This window comes from Brachyhypopomus gauderio, unplaced genomic scaffold (genome assembly GCF_052324685.1).
Source record: "Brachyhypopomus gauderio isolate BG-103 unplaced genomic scaffold, BGAUD_0.2 sc47, whole genome shotgun sequence".
NCBI classification, from domain to species: domain Eukaryota; kingdom Metazoa; phylum Chordata; class Actinopteri; order Gymnotiformes; family Hypopomidae; genus Brachyhypopomus; species Brachyhypopomus gauderio.
In genome coordinates this window covers 258,057-276,060 of record NW_027506873.1, presented here as the reverse complement: position 1 = coordinate 276,060, position 18,004 = coordinate 258,057, and the positions used below count along the sequence as shown (strand labels likewise).

Genomic DNA, 18,004 nt, shown 5'->3' with positions numbered 1-18,004 from the left:
GACAGGGCTGCTTTATTAACATCGAAAATCCACATGACTGATCTTTGCTCAATGGTCAGGGGGCAAAAGTCATATGTGGGAAACCGCTCGTGATTTAGGAGAAAATAAATTAAAATTCTTGTAAATCTATTCTCAACACTGAATTTAGTGATTATCAGCATTTCACATGCATTGTTTCTAAGATGATTGATAATACCACATAATTTGAGCACTTGTTTTTAAAAGATTTTCCCCCCACACTTTTGTTATTTGCTGTAATTTATGAAATAGGAATGCAAATTTTATTATTAATTGGTTTAAGGTGGAAAACATGCTACTTCTGTGTAAGAAATATTTGTGTGTAAGGAAATACCCAGCTGTTATGTTGCATGGACCACAAGAATTCAAAAGCAACCACAGTCCACCACCTTGTTCCAACAATGTTCGCTGTTGCCATGCCTCCCATTAGCCAAATACTTACATGTCGCTAGCGCTGGAGGAGTTGCGGGACATTGACTTTGGTGACAGGTCATAGTCACTGTCGGAGCGGTAGAGGAAGGACTCCCTCCTCTGGCTATGCACCACATTGGCCTGGAGGATGAGGCCTGTTCCTGGGCTGGTCATGGGGTCCAGCGGGCTCCTCCCGGATGACGTACCATTGTCCACGTCGAAGCTGTGAGGGGAGGACAAACAGGTCGTGTTACAGCCAGCAGAGAGGCGGAGCTGAGCAGGGCACCAGATGGAGGCCTTTGGTGGAGATGGCCATGGATCAGAGACCAGTGACTCACAAAATATCCAGAGTTTAATCCAAACAGCAGCCAGTTACAGCTCACACTGACCTACGGCTCACACTGCCCTACGGCTCACACTGACCTACGGCTCACACTGCCCTACGGCTCACACTGCCCTACGGCTCACACTGCCCTACAGCTCACACTGCCCTACAGCTCACACTGACCTACAGCTAAAGGTCCCCATGGTACTGCAGCATTAGATATATTCAATAGGAACATGGAGCTTCCCCACTTGATGACTTTCAGTTTTCAGAGACCTAAAACATTAGCAGGTATGTCCACAGTCATCTAGTCCATTAAGGGCCACTCCTCTGAAAATATCTGGAGGCTCAACCAATCACCATGGCAAAGACCTGCTGATGTCACTGGTCCTGGTACTTTTCCCTCAAAGGGACAATGGAAAATTGACAAATCTCCAGAGATACAACTCAATAGCTTTGTCTGATTTAAGGACATGAGAGTGCACTTACACAGAAAAGCTGCACCAAGTGGAATTGCAACACTTACAATTCTGGTTAAAGACAGGAGAAATAAATAAAACAATATATCCCATTAAGTATGAAACAAACCCATGGAGCAGACACCCACACTCACTCTTTCACACACACACACACACACACACACACACACACACACACACACACACACACACACACACACACACACACACACACACACACACACACACACACACACACATTCATATTCAGCTTCCTGCTAAAGAAGGTATGGAAAAGCGAGTGGCCTTGTCTTTTCAAGAGTTATACAGGTTTGAGAAGAACTGAGAACAAAAGGATGAGTAATCAATAGTACTAATGTACAATCAACTACTAATGCACAGTTAACAGTTTAAGTCCTTGATACATGTTTTAAAATTGTAGTGTTGAAAGTTGTATAAAGGTGCGAAATCCCAATAGCAACAAAAACAGCTAGTAAGAAATGCAATAAGTAATGAGAGACTGACTGAAACTGATCTGAATGGGAGCACAGCTACCCAGGACCAACATCAGATGACGAATAAGGTTGTGTAAAATCAAAATGAATTTGTTTTTTGTTTACTGTTTAGTTTTCTGGCTACAATAGAGAGAACAGAAGGTTCTCCAACAGTAGCTTGCAAAACCATGGAAGTGTTCACTGATCTGGGCATAAAAGGGGTGCTTGGGCCCCTGGTCCTGGTCCTATTATGTGCAACCCTGAGAATTCTGAAATGGCCCCTCTGTTGAGACACTCCCTGGTGGGCAGTTGGGCACGAGCGCTCAGCTATAGTTGCAAGCTGGGCCGAGCCGGCCCACCTCCCTGCACTGGAGCAGGCAGCGGTTCCCAGCCCCCAGCCAGCCCTAGCCCACTGCTCCAAGCTCCACTTACTGATGGCCCAAAATAAAAGTGAAGAGGTTAAGGTCACGATTTGCATTCTAGCCAGGCGAGTGTGTGAGCCCCAGCTGACAGATAACAGGGAAGCAGTGAAGGAGGGAGGTAGACATGGCTTAGCTGGACAGTAGGTGGGATAGCTTCTAAATCAGGCCAAAAGGCTAATACTTGTTATTCTTGTTTGTTTCTTTGACTGTTACTGGGGCTTCGGGTATGGTGTTAGGGTTAATGTTCAACAGTAACAGTAGAGCTGGGGATGTAGAAAGCAGCAGGTCACACATACAACCGTGACGAGGGAAGAGGGGACAGAGCACACTGACGTCCTCTACGAAACTTTAAACAACAGCATTCATGATTAAGAACTCCTCCTATTGGCTTACGGGAGGTTTTTTGAAGCACAAGGACAACTGTCCGATGGGGCAGCTGTTCTGCGCAAGTGCCAAACCCCTGACTGTGTGGAGACACCTGAGCCTTCCTCACCAGCACTCGCCAGCGTACTGCCAAAAATCCTGCAGGGCAGCAAGAAAGAGAAAATAACAGAAACAGTCCCCAGCCCACTACTGCTCCACTACGACTAACAACATCACCATATGACCAAACCCTGGTTAACCCAAACTAGGATTAACAGATAGTCACTATAAAATCAAGTGTCCTTCACGAGGATTAACAGCTCTGTGCACTAGTTCTGTTCCACATCAAGACTCCTTCATCCGAGCAGCGAGACCCATCTGGTTCTCGACGGTCAGTACCTCGTCAGATGTCATAGGTAATCCACATTAAGTGCCGATTGCGTTAGCATGTCATGGGGACTAGCCTCGCCTCCTCACAGGCACGGAAGGGTGAGCTAAGTTTGGAGGCATCCAGGCGGGTGTGTCCCCACAGAGAGGCCCACTTCATGAAGGCAGCAGAAGGGCTGACGCACGGCAGGGCCCGGCACCTCCTGCTGGGGCTTCTAATTGGACTGTGGGTGGCCTGGCTCTCGACTGCTGGCATGCAGGCGACAAAAGGGTTTATTTATAAAAGTGGTGGAGACGGATGGAGTGGAGGACGTAGGAAGGGGTGGGGTCAGCGGGAGAGAGTGTGAAGGGTGTCCTTGGCCCATTTAGGCAGAGGTCATCCCCAGACTGACTGCCATGAGATGGGAGGGTGAGAGAGGCTGGGAAGAGCCCGACGCAGAGGGCAGAAGGGGGTCGATGGTGTACGGATCCTGGTGCACGCCGTGCCCTGCTCGAGAGACAGGCTGCTAATAACCAATCAGACAGCACAGCCCCAGTTAACTTCACACAGTGGCTACCGGAGGCTATCATGCTGGTTTGATTCTAAAATCGCCACCCAACCTGTGCTGGGAACATATGCAGCGGGAATAGGTTTCAGACATGACAATATCACTCATGTTGAGTAATGCATAATGATTAGTCCCACCAAGCAGCCAAGCACTATACGTGAGGTGTCGTAAGTGCCCAGGCCCACAAACTTAACTCCATTTCAGAGACAGGAGCTCTGGGTAGACTGTGAAGGTCGACCAACGACAAAGCCAAGAGCAATACTCACAGTTCCATAAAGACGCAGAGAAACAGACAACACTAGCATTGCCATACCGAACAGTGGCAGAGAAATGGCAGACTTTGTGCATTCAATGGCAAAAATCAGCTACTCTAAAATGACACATTTTACAACATAAGCATATTACCAAAGCATTTTTTTTCTTTTGACAGTATCCGGTATGAATTTATCAGAGAAAGATGAGACACTGCTGACATCCTGACGCTCTGTTAACAGCAAACAGTTAGGAGAGAGGGGGAGAAGGCTCAGGAAAAAGAGCAGGAACTTTACCAGATGCCCTCGGCGTGCCTAAGAGAGCTGGTGGAGCGCGAGCGTGCTTTCATGACAATGCTCATGGCCAAATGCTCATCCTCCTTGTGCTCCTTGTGCTCAGCTGTGGGGAGTCCAGGCTCTAGATTTCCTCGGCGTGGGCAGATCTCCCCTAGAGCTCTCGGGTGATCCGTATCAGAACGTGTGCCTGTGAGCCTGTCCCTCCGCCCCTCACCTCCACCTCTTGCTGACTGCAGACTGAGCAGGCCGAGGATTGTGTTTCCTTCCTCTCCTCTTCTCCTCTCATATCTCCTCTCCTCTCGTCTCCTCTGTCACTCTCTGGGTAGCAGTGGCCCGGGAGAAGGGAGTGGGGAGAGTGCGGGGAGGAGTTGTCCTAGGGGGGCAGAGTCTGTGTGTTTGTGCTGTATCTCAGAGAGGGAGCCAAAGTGGCTTCAGGGAGTGGAGAAGAGTGTATGTACATGTGTGTGTGTGTGTGTGTGTGTGTGTGTGTGTGTGTGTGTGTGTGTGTGTGTGTTGGGGAGGCAGGGGGAAGGGCTGGAGCTTCTGCAAGAAACTCGAAGGACACAGAAACGTTCCCGCGCGCATGCAATCAGACACACACAAATGATGACTTACTGGAGACGAGAAGCGAACAGCACATGAGAGTGAGGGACGGAGACTGTGTGTGTGTATGTGTGTGTGTGTGTGTGTGTGTGTGGGAGAGTGTCTATACAGGAAAGAGAGAAGGCACACCGGACAGGGGCAGATGGCTCTAGAATGCGCTGCACACCAGCAAAAGCACCACTACTCAGTCCCTGGTGACTGGGACACAAGCATCAAGCATTGCCTGGAAACTGAACTCAGCAGGAACAGCAGACATAATATTACTATCAATACAATAGAATTCCTTTACAGACACCACTGTGCGTGTGTGTGTGTGTGTGTGTGTGTGTGTGTGTGTGTGTGTGTGTGTGTGTGTGTGTGTGTGTTTAATGGTCATATCTGATCTAATAAAAAACACAGCGAGATGAATAAGGCAGCCAGTAATGTCAGAGGCTTTCAGCAATTGTGTCCCCCCCTGCGACTCTATGACCGTCAACCCTCATAAGAGAGCTGATGGGCCTGTGGCCAAGCCATCAACAGCTCTCCCTCCCAATCCAAATGCTCAGCCATACAGGGCATTCCACCGTGCCCCACATTATGGAACCATACTGTCCAAGAGCCTGCGGAGATACAGACTTACTAAAACATTGGAAAGGAAATCATGATGTATTTGTAGACGCTCAAATCTGAAGGGGAAACGTAAACCGTTCTCTCTTAGCATGACCGCAGTTTATCACTCCTGGAGCTAATGCTGCATAGCCTGGCATAAGCAAACGGTGAACACATTACATATGAGATCCAAAATTCAGAAAGAGGTGCCACATGTATGAGGTGCCACAGCTCTATTATAAGACTGTATAAAACTGAAGGACCTGAGGAAATAAGAGATGTTAGAGGGTTTTAAAATGGATGGTGGACTCACCTTTCCAATGCAAATCTATGGAGCCTATTGACAGGTTAGATCTCTGGTTTTGAACTTACACGTTAACAGTATCACCTCCTATTCACTTCAAAAGCCCTGGACTGTTTCTGTATTATGAACGGTGCAGCGGTTGTGGAGAGAATCAGTAATTTTTGACAGAAAGACACTTTATATATACTCAGTTCAAACACAGTCTAATGTAGGCATAGAGGAATCTGATGCCACAGACATACCTGGAGTTAATGCTGATAACTGCATATGGTAGGGAAATGGCAGGAATGCTGGGTACGACTGTAATATTGTTATTTAGATACTGCACTGTGACGTGATTCTACTTATGCATGCTCCCAATACCTTAGCAGAAGCCTATCACAAGCCTCACCACTGACAGTATAAAAAACTAAAACTGGCTTTTTTTGCATTTGGTGACATAAACAGGAAACTGAGTTCAAGTTACCCCTGAACAGGAGAAATCAATTGGTCATAACCCCTGGGTCAGGGGTGTCAGGAATGGCAATCACGCCTGTGACCGCCAGAGGGCGCCATCACTAGAATATTGATCTGCACACCTGACCCTGATCAGCTACTCACCATGCCTTACATAAGGACTTCTCTCTCAACAGACCAGTGCGAAGTATTGCCTCCATAACGACTTCAGTAGGCATCCTGATGCTATCAGATCATGACATTAGGGATCATGACACTAGGGGTCATAACACTAAGGATCATAACACTAAGGATCATGAAATTATGGGTCATGACATTAGGTAACATTAACATGACAGCATTGCTGCTGTAGCCCATTGGCTACTGGTAACAAGGCACTTAAAAACATACTACTCAGAACAGCTGTTTCATCACTACATATATGGTAGAAGGATACCTTTTCAAAGGGCTTGTATAATCTCTATGAATAAGCTAGTGTGCTGGGCTTCAGTAAAATGGTGTATTAAACAGAATGGCAGAATAATAGTCTTGTTAATAGACTAATAGTTAATCAAATTAAATGATCAAACAAACAAATAAATAAATAAAAATGAAGGGAGCTAAAATATCAGCTGACTAAATCAAAACAGCTGATATCCCAAGAGGACTTCATGCTACTTGGTGAAGTGTCTTGGTGTAGTGCCTTGTGGGTTGTTCTGCTGTAAGCCATTTTTGTCTCTTCCTGCCGAATGGGGGAGGTCAAGTGAAATGCTTGTTTTCTAACAACAGTGAAGAAGTTCACGCCGCAGTGCCTGTACCACACTTTGCTCTGGGCTGCATGACCTCGGAGTACACTGGAGCTCACCAGGCCCTCCTCTTGATTCTTCCAGGAGCTTCCGAAAGCATTCCAGCTTGTAAATGTCCAGGTTATAATAGTCAATTGCAGACTTTAGGTCTATTAAAATAGGTTCACGTCTTTCTCAGTAGTCACAGTGGAATTTGTGTGTTAAAGTAAGCCTCTAAACTTGAAGATAAACACTGCAAGTACAATTTTACAAGTATGATCCCAGTGTCAACTGAACTGGTTAACTGGTCAGTTCCAGAAAGGTTCACGATAATTCTCTGCTGAAACACAAATACTTGCTTGCAGAAACTATGCACAGGACACAACCCCATTTTGCCATTTTAACAGACACCACATTTGGTGGAAATTTTTGCTTACTAGATTTATTAACACATTACCCTGACCTTCATATGCTTACTGTGGTCATAAATGGAATGTTCCAGTACATACATGTGTGAGAATTGAGGTTTATTAGAGAGAAAACAACCCCCTTCACAACAGCAGTATGTGATAAACCACAATGCAAAATCCTCTTTCAAAACTGCCAGCGCAACTCTTCTAGCTTCAGCCACACAGCCTGGAGAATCAAACAGAAATACACCAACAAAAGACCTGGGCTGAAATTACTCTGACCTTTAGAGCTTTTAGTATTTTACATCACTGTAAAGCGTCTGACATTTCCTGCAGGTCTAGAATGATTTTACACAGTACAGTATATGCGTACAGTATATGCTTGATCACAGATGAAAGTGTTTAGCTGTTCATATGAAAGAAAGGTAGAGGGAGAGAGAGAGAGATACACAAAGAGAGAGAATGTGCACCTTACGTCCCACCGAGATCAGCTCCTTAAGTTACTGAGGGTTTATAGAGGTGGATCTTAACAGTCAGTGTAATACTGTTATATCCATTTGTATATATTTAGCATTCTGAAATTCACCAAATACCACATGCCATGAGCTCACTTTACACTCCCAGCCTAAATAATCCATAATAAAGCAAGTAAACTAATGCACATAATTTACAAAAGGAACAAATCAACTTAACAACGAAGACCTTCACCTGTCCCATCTGGTTCTAAAGTACTCTGAGGTTAAACTGAGACAGACTAGTGGGTCTTGCCTAGACATGACATACAATACACCATTGAATGCACAATAGTATTACACATATTACACAGGTGATAATGAGAATGGGAGAGTTCAGCTCTTAACCATCAGTCAATCTGGTTAAGAATTAATCACAATTTCTTTGATGATGCAATACATGAGTGCACTATTATCTGTTTATGTCATGCTGAACAGAAGCATAAATCAATCAATCAATCAAAGTTTATTTGTATAGCGCTTTTAACAACTCAAGTTGTCGCAAAGCAGCTTTACAGGGTTTACAAGGTTAACAATACTATGGGTCCAGAACCCTAATGAGCCAAAGGCGACAGTGGCGAGGAAAAACTCCCTATGATGGTGGGGTATAAATCTATACTTAACATATAGTTTAGGCTACAGTAGTAAGAGAAACAACTAGTAAGAGAAATATAGTTCAAATTATCTGATGACTGATATGAGAACATTAGATGATTCAAACAAGCACTCAGATTAAAATCTTTTCAGTTGGGAATTTCTTTCGCATGGGTGCCAGCCATGTTTACTAGCACTGTCATCATGTGGATGTGCAGACCAAAATGAGAGTCCACGTACCATGTCATTAGCAAGACAAAGGGCGCTAATTGCTTCACAGCAGAGAAGTGGGCTACTCGGTGGCTGATTTTCCTCGCAAAGATTTTCGTGGTGTTTGCAGTGCTAGTGTTAAGAACTTCTCGATATTTGCCACGTTGTTCCATAACCTCCGGTGTATAATCCTCAAAAATATGGATAGTATTGTCCTGAAACTGAAGCCTGCCTCGTTTTGCACGGGTGGCCCAGATAATTTGCTCCTTTATCTAGAAGTAATGTAGCTTAAGATCAACAGCTCACCCATGGCTTAGTAAGTGCATGATGAGGGTAGAGCATCACCTAGAACTTCTGATAATAAACTTGAGAAAAAGATAGTTGGATGTGGCCCCTCAATCGATTCCGGTAGACCTACGATCCTAATATTATTCCGATGGCTGTGAGATTCTAGGTCTGCAGTTTAAGCTTGTAGCTTCGCATAAGTAGCTTCAATTGATGCACAGCAATCCTTTAGTGAACTTACACGATCGTCAACAGAACCGAGACCGGACTCCAAGGCAGCAGTTCGTTGACCCAGATCCACCAAAGTGTTCTGGCGCTGATGAAACCTGCTTTCCATAGCTGCACAGATGGTATTGCGGTGATCTTCTAGGAGGCTAGACAACACAGTTGTACTCAACTTGGTGCTAGGTGTAGCAGGAGATTCGGGCTTGCTGAAAAAGTCCTTTTTCGCTGACCTCGAGGATTTTGAAGCCATTTCCACAGTGTGTGCACAATAGGTAAGACAACTGGAAATTTCAGCAGAGAATTTTTTTTTAGTAAAGGCCAGAAGCTCCAATATATCGAGTGCAATTACTGAGCTTAGGTAAACACCTCCTATCCACTATCCACCATCTTGGACCCTCTCACAGTAGTCCAATCTTGAAGAGACAAAAGTATGGACCAGCTTCTCTGCATCAGCTAACGAAAGTAAGTGTCTCAGCTTGGCGATATTGCATAAATGGAAAAAGTCAGCTTTAGTGACTGCATATACAGTATGTGTGTCAAATAGTGACATCTAAGCTTTTTGTGGTAGATTTAGGTGTTACTGAAAAACCATCTAGGGAAAGGGGAATATCAGCTTCTGTGATTTGTCTATTTAATGTGCGTTTGCGCAGTGTCTTGTGCTCGTCTTTGTCTGAGTCACACACATGAGTCTTTGTGTTCTATGTGCGCTATCTGCATTATTTGTAGTCTCCAATAAAATTTGTTTGCTGTGTTCGAGCTGGACTTCGTGCCTCGTCCTTCCGCCCGCACCCAGCGTTACAACAACTGAGTATCATCTGCATAGCAATGGAAGCTAATACCATGCCTACAAATGATAGTGCCCAGTGGTAACATATATAATGAGAATAATATGGGGCACAGTACAGATCCTTGTGGGATGCCTTGTTTTACCATGGTACGCTCTAAGCATTCGTTATTTACTAGTACAAATTGGTAAAAATCTGTCAGGTAGGACCTGAACCAGGAGAGTGCTTGACCTCTTATGCCAATGAGTGTCTCCAGCATATTAAGTAGAATATTATAATCAATGGTGTCAAAAGCAGCACTGAGGTCTAGCAGTATGAGAAAAGAAATGTGTCCTTTATCAGAGGAAATTAAGAGATCGTTCAGTACTTTACGGAAATTGCCGAAAGAAGAAGAAGAGATCGTTCAGTACTTTAGTCAGTGCTGTTTCAGTGCTGTGATGAGGTCTAAATCCAGACTGAAATAACTCTGACATGTTCTGTCTGTAAGAATGAAGAGAGTTGCAAAGAAACTACTTTCTCTAAAATTTTGGATATGAACAACTAGAGATTAGAGATTGGCCTATAGTTGGACAGGGGATTAAGGGGATTAAGACCAGTTTTTTAATTAGCGGCTTGATGACTGCAAGTTTAAATGAACTGGGAATGTAGCCCAGGCTCAGAGAATAGTTAATTATGGTAAGCAAATGTTCTACATTGCTATGCAGTAATTCATTAAGTAGATGGGTTGGTACGGCATCTAGTATGCATGTGCAGGGCTTAGCAGATTCCAGCACATAGCATGACTGATTTTTTCCCAAATTTTATCAATCTTACCATTAAAGAATTTCATAAAATTGTTACTGCTACACTCTAGTGGAATTAGTGAATTGATTTGTTCATGACTCCTTGTTAGGCTTTAAATAGGAGTCCTGAATTGTTTTTATGTTTTTATATTAAAGCCGATAAGTATGAGGATTTTGCCGTATTGGAGGGCATGCTTATATTCAGTAAGGCTGCTTTTCCATGATAGTCTATACACTTCTAACTTAGAATTTCTCCATTTACACTCCAGGATTTGCGCGGCTCGTTTGAGACTACGCGTGTGCCCATTGTACCAAGGCGCTATTCTTCTCTTACTGGCTCTAATGGCGCAACCTAGTCTAAAGCTGTACGAAGAAAAGTCTCGACATGCTCAGTAAAACGCTCTAGTCCTTCCGGAGCTGTTTGTCAGACCCGGTAAAATATCAGTGAGCACGGCTATGGTACTAGATGTTATAGTTCGTTTAATTTGGTAGTGGGGAGGCTGATGAATACTGTCGTCCAAACGCACCTTGTACATTATGAGGCTGTGGTCAGAAACGGCCTTGCTCTTAGGAAGTACTGCTAAACTGTATATGTTAATACCAAACGATAAGACCAAGTCTAAAGTATGACTACAATTATCAAACAATCAATCATCAGTTATTTATATAGCACCTTACACAACCAAGTTGACCAAAGCGCTGTACACAATGGAATCAATTAAATTTTCAATTTCATTTTCAATTTTATTCGTCATACATTGTACAAGTACAAGATGAAATGCTGTTTCCCTGGGCCCAGTGTTAAAGCACCGAAACCCAGAGCGGCCGCAGCAACGTAGCACAGCGCCTTCACAGAATGGGGGAGAAACATAAAGAGATAACACCAGGAGGAGACAAAAAATATGACCACAGATTATTCTCGCAAACAGGACAACAGTCTGTGTGCATGCAAAAAATCCCCATAGCACATACAGCATTGATAACACAGACAGTAAGCAGTGAGAGGTGTGATCCATTCAGAGAGGGAGGGAGGAGCCAGAGGCCTGGCACAGAGCTTTTGTGTCAAAGTTTGCGGTGGAAGGCGAGAGCCATCTCTGACGGTCTCTGTGGAGGGGTAGGAGCAGGTAACCAAGACGACGACCTTCCGGGAGAGATTTGTTTGGGCGCCAATGAAGATAAGCAGAATGAAGAATTTAGCAAGGAGCTCGTCCTTGGGAATTTGAGCACACAAACTCCTCTTTAAGGCAGCGGTCTCCCAACAGATCCTTAGTATCTTAGATAACTAGTATCTAGATAACTTAGTATGGTCTTAAAGATTTAGTCTGTGTATAGTTGGTAATGATACCCACCACATTCTGAGTGATACCCACTGAATCAAGAATTGCTTGAAAGTTTATGCTAAAAGAGCCACATAGATTTTGAAAATGGATGTTCAAATCACCAACTATAATCACTGATAGCACTACATGAGACAGGAAGTCCGAAAACTCCTGCAAGAACTCAGAGTATGAACCAGGATTACAGCAAGACATTTTCATTTGACTGAAAATTTTTCCTGGCAAAGGCAATGCCAACAAATTTTGAAAATGTAGTCTAGTTGGGACACAGCATATTTTGCCTAATTCTACACAATAAACACATTTATAAAGTATATTTATCTAAACACCCTGTGTAGGGAGAGAAGAGAGAATCTATGAAGCGACAAAATGCAACACCTGAGCAATAAATGTACATAAAAGTTTTAGTGTTGGGACTTTAACACGTTAATTTCAATTAATTAATTACAGGGAAATTAACAAACAAAAATTAATTAACGCATTTTAACGCATGAGACACTTTTGCACTGTGGAATGTTTCTCAGTGCATGAGTTCCAGGCATACAGATTATATGGACGCACAATAAGATGAGCATGATGGAGATGACTGAAGAGGCTACGCTGGTGGATGGGAAATTTAAATATAATAAACTTCCAAATGGAAGTACAAACACAAATAGTGTTATTTGCACTTTATGCAGGAAGAAGTTCGCTTATCACAGGAGCACTTCCACCCTTCGTTACCACCTCAACGCAAAACATGTTGGGGCTAACGCGCAGGTCAGTAATGACAACTTAGCTGCTAAATGTATTCCGAGTACGAGCAGTGTCGCCAGTCAACACTCGACCACAAATTAAGAAACAAAATGTCAAAGTCCACGTCAGACAAATTGACCAATTCACTGGCGAGATGGATTGCTGTGGACTGTAGACCGCTCTCTGTGGTCGAAGGCTTAAGTAAGACGCGGCAAGTTTAAACGCCTCCGCTGTTCGCGAATGTCGAAGAAAATCCAGCAGCTGTATGAAGAGGAAAGGGAAGTAAAACAGGTTATTGTGAAGAGCGCTATGTGGCTCTGACTGGGGATCACTGGCCTCCGTTAGCAACAAGAATGATGTTGGTGTGACAGCTCATATTATAGATGATGAATGCTTTGAGCATGCAGAAGACCACTTCTAGGCACTATGGAGATGCCTGTGTAGAGGACTTCATGGCTGTGGCAGAGGCCTGGGAAATTAAAGAAAAAGTCTACCATCTAAAATGGTATTAAAAAACATCTTCTGATTTACTTCAGTTCTTCTTATTCTTCCAATATCCTGAGCAAAGCTCCCAAAATTAAAAATATTTGGTCAGAATTTCCAGTGTTTTGAAAACTGATTGCTGTTTTCTGCACTCATCTATTGGTCTATGTACTAGACTGGTGGAAAAATAAACAAGATGTTGAAGTTTATGCTTATGTTCATTGATTCATTCATCATTCAAACTTAAAATAATATTCTCATGTTAAATATTGAAATAAGATTAAAATGTGATTAATTTCGATTAATTAATTACAAGGCTTGTAATTAATTTGATTAATTTTTTAAATCGTGTCCCACCCCTAAAATGTTTATATAATGAAGTTATCTGAGGGTCTTCCTACAAAAGTTTTTTAAAATATCAAGTCACATTTAGTGAATCCTGCTGAGTTTTAAAAGGTATGAAGCTCTCTTGTTTTTATCAGATTCACTATCGCAAAAACATAAGCAGTAAGATTACCTGCTTTAAGTTGGTATGTTATAGGGGTGGGCGTTATGGGAAAAAAATTGTATCACGATTTTTTTCATAAAATCACGATTTCGATTTTTTTATCACGATCTTCCATCCAAAAAAAAATTGGGGCTACAAAGCTTTCTTTTTAAGCAGATTTAAATGAATGATATTGCAATTTTCCATGTGCAAACATTGTAAACAAAAATTGTAAACAACACACGTGACACTGTGTCACGTAGGGCTACGCCCCCCTCTCCTAGCTGTCACTCCGGTTTCCCTGTTCCTCGTGTCTGTTGTTCCCTGCTCCTTGAGCCCACCTTGTGTGTTTCTATGGTTTCCCCACGTCTGCCACGCCCATGTCGTTATTGTCTTCACCTGTTTCCATAGTTGCCAGGTTTGCGGTTTTCACGCCAAATTGGGCTTGTTTGAAAATCCAGCCGCGGGTAAAAATTCTGGGGTCGCGGGGTGCGGTTCTTTGGGCTACTTTTGAATTGGGCCACCACGGGGGTTACAAGTCAACACAAAGAATCGATCGCGATATAATACTTAATTTGTCTCCATTTTAAACACTCGCCACCCCCCCCCCCCCCCTTCCCCTGTCAACTACTTTGGGCTAGTTTAGGCTGCTGAAGGGCAGATTTTACACTGAGTTTGTGTGGGATATTTTTGTAGGACCTGGCAACCCTGCCTGTTTCTAGTCTAGTTCAATGTATTTATAGTCCCCGTGTCTCCCATGTTGGTATCGGTTATTCTATTTCCTCGTTCGTGCTCTAGTGGATTTAACTGTTTCTGTTTCGTTTTCATCGTAAGTGCCGTTCAGCCTAATCTTTGTTTCCCCTGCCTTGTTTTGTTCTTTGTGCCACCATGCCTGTGTATATTTCATGTTTGGACTGCCTACCTGTAATGACCCCTGCCCGGTATTACGACTCTGTCCATTCAATAAATCTCGCTCTCCTCAGCGTTTGTGTCCGCCTCCCTGCTCTGCGTCACGCAGTTCCTTACACTGTTAAAGTGCACTATTGCACTAAATATTTCCCAGCACTTTAAACTTAAAGTTAAATGTTTATACATATAGTCGAAATGATTCGATATAATTCGCTTTTTTATCACATTATTTAATGGTGGTTTATTTTCAAAACGCCCAATCTTAACGTCTTCACGTTCTCTCATGTTTCGTCCTGGAATTACAGTTCAGTCAGACAGATATTGGTTGTGAAACGAAGTAGTTACAATTTCAAGTATTTTCAAGTAGGCTACTTAGCCTAAATTCCAGCACTTTTCAAACCTGAAACACAAAGCAACTTTAAACTTCGTCAAGTAAATGTTCCTTCCCCCGTTTTTGAGGGGTGTTTCTTTATACTACCACATATCGTTCGCGCGAGGTGTGGTGGAGTCGCGCGCTATGGTCACTTGTGAGACGGCTGCCCGCATTGTTTCACTTTCGGCATATTACTTGGGATGTCTACGTCTCAACTGATTGAATAAATGTGTTGTACTGGCATCGAATGTTTTCACGTGTTCTTTGTACACTTTACATATCGAACATTCATTCATTCATTCATTCATTCATTCATTTCGCTGTAGTTTGGTCTTGGTCAGTGGAAGAAAATCCGAATCAATTTCAGATTACAGAGGTGGATTTCCTCTCCTTTACCAGCTCCTCGGTTTGGCTTTCAGCCGTCGTTGTCCACGCAGTTTTTAGTTTTTACAAACACAACATGGAGGCGAGGAAGACGCACAGTTCGCTGTGATTGGTCAGTCATACGCCCTACGTCTGCCGCATCGGTGGGAACCAGCATAAAAAAGTCATTGCGCTGATTGGCAAAGGCGATCTATACGATTTCTCAAATTTGGTAGATCACCTGCGATTCTCCACTCGTTATCGCCATTCACGATTTTATATCGTCATATCGTGCACCCCTAGTATGTTATAAAAAAATTAAAAGTCCAAAAATGGCAAATTAAATCACACCACTGGATAAAACTTTTAAATACAAACAGAACACCACCATCCATGTTAAAATTGGTTTAGAAATAAAAAAGTTGACATTTTATAATAACTTGTATGAACAGTTCCAGTCTGGTTCCAGAGACAGCTCTTCTTAAAATTACTAACAACATCCTTATGGCAGCCGATTCTGGACTAGTTACCACTCTCATCCTTCTTGACCCGAGTGCGGCCTTTGATACCATTTGTCACACCACCCTTCTCAATAGGCTATATTCTATTGGTGTGCATCATATCATACTCAATTGGTTTAAATCTTACCTCTCAGGACGCGCTCAGGTCATCCAGGTGAAATAATTCATATCCCAGCCTTTCTCTGTTACGTCAGATGTTCCCCAGAGCTCTGTCCTGGGCCCGCTTCATTTCATTATCTTCCTCCTTCCCCTTGGCAAAATCTTGCGTAAATATAATATCAGTTTTCATTGCTATGCGGATGACACCCAGCTCTACATCTCCAGTAAAACGTCCCCCAGCTTCCAGACTTCCACCCTCACAGACAGACTGCTTAGCAGACATAAAATCCTGGTTTACAACAAATTTCCTTAAATTACACAGTGATAAAATGGAGGTCCTTCTCAAGGAAAGTATCACTATCCAAAGTAAACAGTTTTTCCCTAATCATTGATAACTGCTCAGTTTCCCCTTCCCCTCGGGTTGAGTCTGGTTGTCATGTCATCATTTCAATCACACATCAGTAACATAACCCAATCTGCTTATTTACACCTTCATAATATTAACCGCCTCTGCCCCTCGCTTACCCCCTATACCACAGCCATTCTTATTCATAGTCTTGTCACATCCCATCTGGACTACTGCAATTCTCTTCTCTCCGGTCCCCCAACAAATCCCTGCATGAAATCCAACTAGTCCAGAATGCAGCTGCCCGAATTATCACCAGAACCCCCTCCACACACCACATCAATCCTGTTTTACAGCAGCTACACTGGCTACCCATCAAGTTCCGCTCAGATTACAAAATTCTTCTGCTTACATTTAAGGTCATCCACAATCTTTCTCCTTCATATCTGTCAGATCTACTTCAAGTCACCACTCCTTCCCGTACTCTCAGATCCTCTTCTTCCATACAGTTAACTGTACCCTCTGCTCGTCTTGTCACTATGGGGAGCAGAGCATTCAGCCGCTCTGCTCCCCGACTCTGGAACTCACTACCATCTGCGCTCCGAAATACAGACTCACTCACAGAATTTAAATCCAGACTCAAAACTCATCTGTTTAAAATTGCATTTTCTTTATAAAAACTTCCTCTGTCCTGATTGGAATATTTTGTTTAATTTTGTTTTCTCTTAAATGTTTATTACCTCTGTCTAATTTCATGATTGTCCTTGAGTGCTAGAAAGGTGCCATTAAATAAAATGCATTATTATTATTATTTAAATGGAAGAAAAATGCACCTTTTTTCTCCAACTGTATTAAAGCTAAATTAACAAAAGTCTATGATCGGTGGAGAGATTCTTCAATATAAATAACCATGACTTCTATATTTCACTACAAATTCAAATAAAATTTGAAATCAGAAAATCAGAAGGCGGGATGACCCGCAAGTCTATCAAATGACACCGCCGTCATACATCCAGTGCTGATGAGCGCCAGTGAGAGGATCATATTTTGGCCTCAAAATAGATAGCAAGCGCGCACATGGTTTATTATTATGATTTGGTGGATTTCTTCTCCAAAAAATTCAAATGATGGAAATCCGTCGTGGTGACTGAGAACTTTAACCCCTGATTTAGGGTCATATAATCGTGTGGCCGGGTCCATGTTTCCGTCAAGCAAAGCATGATCGGTAATCATTTCATTAACAAGCAATGCTTTATATGACAGGGATCTAGGGCTAGGGCTGCCCACCGCTCTGGGCACGTGTGATCCACAGCCCCCTAGTAATCACTAGTGTGTGTTTGTGTGTTCTGACTGCACAGATGGGTTAAAAGCGGAGGACAAATTTCGATTGGGGTGTAAAAAATCACAATTGACAAAATATGGCACATTTCATCTAATATTTAGCAGTCCTAGTTTCAGATTTAAACTACTCTCTGAGGGAGCGTAATTGAATTTAACCTTGATAAAATTTTGTCTACTAATTTTGCAAAAATTGTTCTTTGGTACTCAAGGAACAGACACAGTTTCAATCTGGTGTGACCTAGGTGACGTCTCCCTGCAGCTCGCAGACAGTCGGTTTAGCCTGTGTGTCTGCTGCCTGGCCTCGGCTCTGGTTTGTCAATCCCCATTAACTACTCCTACACTATCACTATTAAGCCTAGCAGGTATGCTACTGGAAATGAGAGCAGCACTCTCCCAAGAGAGGTGAATGCCGTCTCGCTTCAAAAGGCCAGGCCTGTCCTCAAAACAGGTCCAATTATCTATATAACCCACTTTGTTTTCTGAGCACCATTTAGACATCCAGCGGTGTAGCGATGTAT

General features: G+C 43.0%; 1 protein-coding gene across 9 annotated transcripts in view; it reads right to left on the bottom strand.

The window, feature by feature from the left end:
• LOC143487555 (3',5'-cyclic-AMP phosphodiesterase 4D-like) overlaps positions 1 to 18,004 on the bottom strand; it is a 198,722-nt gene that overhangs the window by 43,748 nt on the left and 136,970 nt on the right. For 5 of the 9 annotated variants that reach the window (XM_076986556.1, XM_076986561.1, XM_076986565.1 and 2 more), the window contains one exon: positions 461 to 652. In XM_076986556.1, coding sequence (XP_076842671.1) covers positions 461 to 652 — 192 coding nt within the window. Of the gene's footprint in view, positions 1 to 460; positions 653 to 2,521; positions 2,537 to 2,890; positions 3,871 to 3,974; positions 4,814 to 18,004 lie in introns of those variants that run through there. The other 4 variants (XM_076986559.1, XM_076986562.1, XM_076986564.1 and 1 more) reach the window with 4 other exon arrangements.